Genomic DNA, 3,983 nt, shown 5'->3' with positions numbered 1-3,983 from the left:
TTTCCTGGTGGTTGCTGCTCTAATAAGCCGTAGAGACACTAGCGGCTACTTAGGTATGCTTCAGGTGCTCAAGTTGCCTGAAGTAGCTTCCTTTCTTATGGCTACTTGCCTGCACCAAGACACGTCATTTTCTTTGATATGTGTATCCAACATCTTCAACAGTCTGCCATGAAGTAAAAACTAAACAATTGAGTGCATTGTGGGCATGCCATCACATTTTAGAACATGCAGTTGTGCAAAGAAACAAACTGGTGGTTTAGATGCTCAGAACATATTAACAGATCAAATGGATGCAAGCCCCCAGATCAATTTAAACAGATCAATTGGTAACAGCTTGCTTAAACTACTGGACCAAAATGAACAGTGACTTAACAAAAATGAGAGAACAATCTCTGTATTTTCAATTTATTCCTGTATATCGGTTGGCACTTTGCCACAGAAATGCACTGCTCTTGCTTGCACAGGAGGACATCTTTGTCTGATCACATCATCGAACACGGTATCCCGAACAGATAGCTTGTAGATGTGGATCACCTCATCACATTACAAATCAATGACATCATATGTGTATACATCATACACGGCAGCTCTAAGATGAGCCTTTTTGGCACATGTAGAACCTGAATTAAAATTGGTCCTCATCAGGTAGTAGGATTCCACATGCACAGTGCCAACACGGGATCTTAAATTAATCCTCAGGTAGTATGATCCCATTTGCAGTGCCAACATGGGCTCTTTCCTCTTAAACTTTGGGCCATCAACAGTACTAACATGGGCTCTTCCCTTAAACGTTGGGCTTAAACAGTAACAACAGGGGGCATGGTCCCTTTTGCAGCTCGTTCCACTTAAACATAAGTAGGTTTGTCTTTTACTCCCTCCGTCCGAAAATACTTGTCATCAAAAAGGACAAAAAGGGATGTATCTAGAACTAAAATACATCTAGATACATCCCCTTTTATTCATTTTGATGACAAGTATTTCCGGACGGAGGGAGTACTTAATATGCTTCAAATGGCCACCCCTTTAATATTTTCCTTATATAAGAAACAATATATCATTGTAGCTTGTTGGAAACATTAGTAGGTTTGGGGTTATTTTTTGTTGAATATGGTTCAAATGCCCACCCCTTCAACATTAGATTTGCCTTCATATGAGATTTTTTTTTTTTGAGGAATCCTTCATATGAGAATAATAATCTACCCCGTGTAGCTCTTTGGAAACATTAGTACTGATCTTGGGTGACATTTGCTAAATTTATCTGCTTATTGCTCTGAAGGTGCCGCTAGAGGGTGTGGCTGGCAGAAAGTATGCTCCTTCATCAACCTATGCGCTTACTATGCTTTTGGTATCCCTTCAGCTGTTATTTTTGCATTTATTCTGAAGATCGGCGGTAAGGTGAGCTCTATGTTTTATGCAATTCTGGGAGGATATGTTGTGTGGGTTCTGCCTGAATTCTAGCATGAGTCTCCTTTCCGTGGCAGGGACTTTGGCTGGGAATCATATGTGCTATGGTAGTGCAAATATTAGCTCTGCTTGTGATGATGCTTCATACCAACTGGGATAAAGAGGTAGGCCCGTACTCTCTGTTGATGAAATTGGATGATAGTATTATCTAAAATTTAAGCTTCATAAAATTGCTGCTGGGAAGGACCAGCTTACTAGCTTAGACAGCAGGGCAGGACATAGCCATAGCAGTGTCGGGCCAAAGGGGGAATGGAATGCACCGATGAATGCAGCATTAGTCTTTGTAAATTACTGCCTTTTATGCTCTGTGACAAGAAAATAAAATGCAGTTCTTGTTTCCGCTGAACTTACTTTCCATATACATATCCATATCGATCATTAGCCTTTTAGATTGCTTGGTAAAGTTGGTATGATAACGAAGTCTGGTATGATTGAATCTGCTTCACGACCACCATACAGGGCCTTGCTTGCCTCACCAGCCCGTCATGCTGTGCTGGGGTGATGTGTATGCTCTTATTTTACTATGTTGTCTACGATGAACTCATCTTTGATACTCACTTTTTGTTTCCTTTCCTTGTAGGCTGAAATAGCCCGGGCTAGGACTAGAGTTCAGGAATCAGATGACAGCATAACATTTGCGTGAATGTCACCATTTCTGATATTTAGAGAAAAGGCCTATGGCCCAGCTTTTCATCCAAAGGTTTTTCGTAGTTCGATACAGTTGAAAAGGGAACAAAAGCCAGGGTGGCCTGGTAATTAACCATATTACTACAAGTCTACAACCAAGGATAAACCAGGTCATCATTTCTGATTGTTCCCCCATCAAGGTAGATGCTCCATTGAACATAGTTCAAACTTGATGCCATCTTGAATGTCATCATTTCTCGCTACACCACCAGTAACGTAGATGCTCTATTTTACCACGCAGTTCATTCATACCGCGGAGTGTCGGATACATGTTTGATGTATATTTTGTTTTATTTTTTGAGGCAAATGTATGTATATTTGATATGCTCAAGTGATTGAACACGTTCAGAAACCTTTAGTATATCTGTGAATGAAATACTAACTGTGCACATTCACCTACACAGTTTCCATACTTACCATCGCTACTACTGGTCCTGTGGTAGGCGACACTAAACCATCCGAAACGCAAATGGTGGTAGGCATACAGGTAGGTAAGCGAAAGCTGCAAGAGACCATATTATTATAGTAGTAGTTGGTAAGTAAAAGCTGTGGTTGAGCTTCGCCGGATGAGACGTGTCACCTGTACAGTTTTGCCAGTCATATCCACCTACCGCGCGCCTTCATCTTGAACCCCATGCATGCATACATGAACACTCGAGCACCTGCAGTGCTTGCATATCGAACGCAACAATGCATCTCGTCGCCATGGGCATCCCTCTCCCGTTGCTCCTCTCCACCTTGGCCATTGCCGTGACCATATGCTATGTGCTGGCCACCTTCTTCCGCGCCGACAAGGGGCGCGCGGCGTTGCCACCGGGGCCGAGGGGCTGGCCGGTGCTGGGGAACCTCCCGCAGCTCGGCGGCAAGACGCACCAGACCATGCACGAGATGTCCAAGGTGTACGGGCCCGTGCTCCGGCTCCGGTTCGGCAGCTCCGTCGTGGTGGTCGCCGGGTCGGCCGCCGTGGCCGAGCAGTTCCTCCGCACCCACGACGCCAAGTTCAGCAGCCGCCCGCCCAACTCCGGCGGCGAGCACATGGCGTACAACTACCAGGACGTGGTGTTCGCGCCCTACGGCCCCCGGTGGCGCGCGATGAGGAAGGTGTGCGCCGTCAACCTCTTCTCGGCCCGCGCGCTCGACGACCTCCGCGGGTTCCGCGAGCGGGAGGCCGCGCTCATGGTGAGGTCCCTCGTTGACGCTGCTTCCGGCGGCGGGGTGGTGGCGGTCGGCAAGGCGGCGAACGTGTGCACGACCAACGCCCTCTCGCGGGCGGCAGTGGGGCTCCGGGTGTTCGCTGCGGCAGGCACCGAGCTTGGCGCCAAGGAGTTCAAGGAGATCGTGCTGGAGGTGATGGAGGTGGGCGGCGTGCTCAACGTCGGGGACTTCGTGCCGGCGCTGCGGTGGCTCGACCCGCAGGGGGTTGTTGCCAGGTTGAAGAAACTGCATCGCCGGTTCGACGACATGATGAACGGGATCATCGCCGAGAGAAGGGCCGGAGGAAGCACGGCCGGCGAGGAGAAGGAAGGTAAGGACCTGCTCGGCTTGCTGCTCGCAATGGTGCAGGAAGACAAGTCCCTCACCGGCGGCGAGGAGGACAGGATCACAGACACGGACGTCAAGGCGCTCATACTGGTAACAATCTACTTCGTTCCCGGCCATGACTGTGACCGGCATGGCAAATCCACAACCTCAGTCGTCCAATGTGCCTGCAGTGGCGGAGCCAGAAAAATTCTATTAGGGGCCAAGTGCTCTTAATACTGATTGAGGAGGGCTAAAGCATCACTTTAGCAGCAAAACATCACTAATTTCACACTGTTCATCAGAAAAATATG

At 47.8% G+C, this 3,983-nt stretch overlaps 2 protein-coding genes across 3 annotated transcripts in view; both read left to right on the top strand.

Moving 5' to 3' along the window:
• LOC119341494 (protein DETOXIFICATION 16-like) overlaps nt 1-2,550 on the top strand; it is a 6,972-nt gene extending 4,422 nt beyond the window's left edge. For both annotated transcript variants that reach the window (XM_037613368.1, XM_037613367.1), the window contains 3 exons: nt 1,277-1,395; nt 1,482-1,568; nt 2,045-2,550. In XM_037613368.1, the coding sequence (XP_037469265.1) occupies nt 1,277-1,395; nt 1,482-1,568; nt 2,045-2,107 (269 nt within the window). In that variant the 3' untranslated portion in view covers nt 2,108-2,550. The remainder of the gene's footprint in view (nt 1-1,276; nt 1,396-1,481; nt 1,569-2,044) is intronic.
• A 230-nt stretch (nt 2,551-2,780) lies between these two features.
• The window catches only part of LOC119338089 (flavonoid 3'-monooxygenase CYP75B4-like), a 2,337-nt gene continuing 1,134 nt past the window's right edge, over nt 2,781-3,983 (top strand). Inside the window, exon 1 of the mRNA XM_037610382.1 lies at nt 2,781-3,783. Within this exon, the coding sequence (XP_037466279.1) occupies nt 2,842-3,783 (942 nt within the window). The 5' untranslated portion in view covers nt 2,781-2,841. The remainder of the gene's footprint in view (nt 3,784-3,983) is intronic.

The sequence above is a fragment of the Triticum dicoccoides genome, chromosome 7B (assembly GCF_002162155.2).
Source record: "Triticum dicoccoides isolate Atlit2015 ecotype Zavitan chromosome 7B, WEW_v2.0, whole genome shotgun sequence".
Taxonomy (NCBI): Eukaryota; Viridiplantae; Streptophyta; class Magnoliopsida; order Poales; family Poaceae; genus Triticum; species Triticum dicoccoides.
The sequence above is the reverse complement of the archived record's forward strand: the minus strand, read 5'-3'. Positions and strand labels throughout refer to the sequence as shown.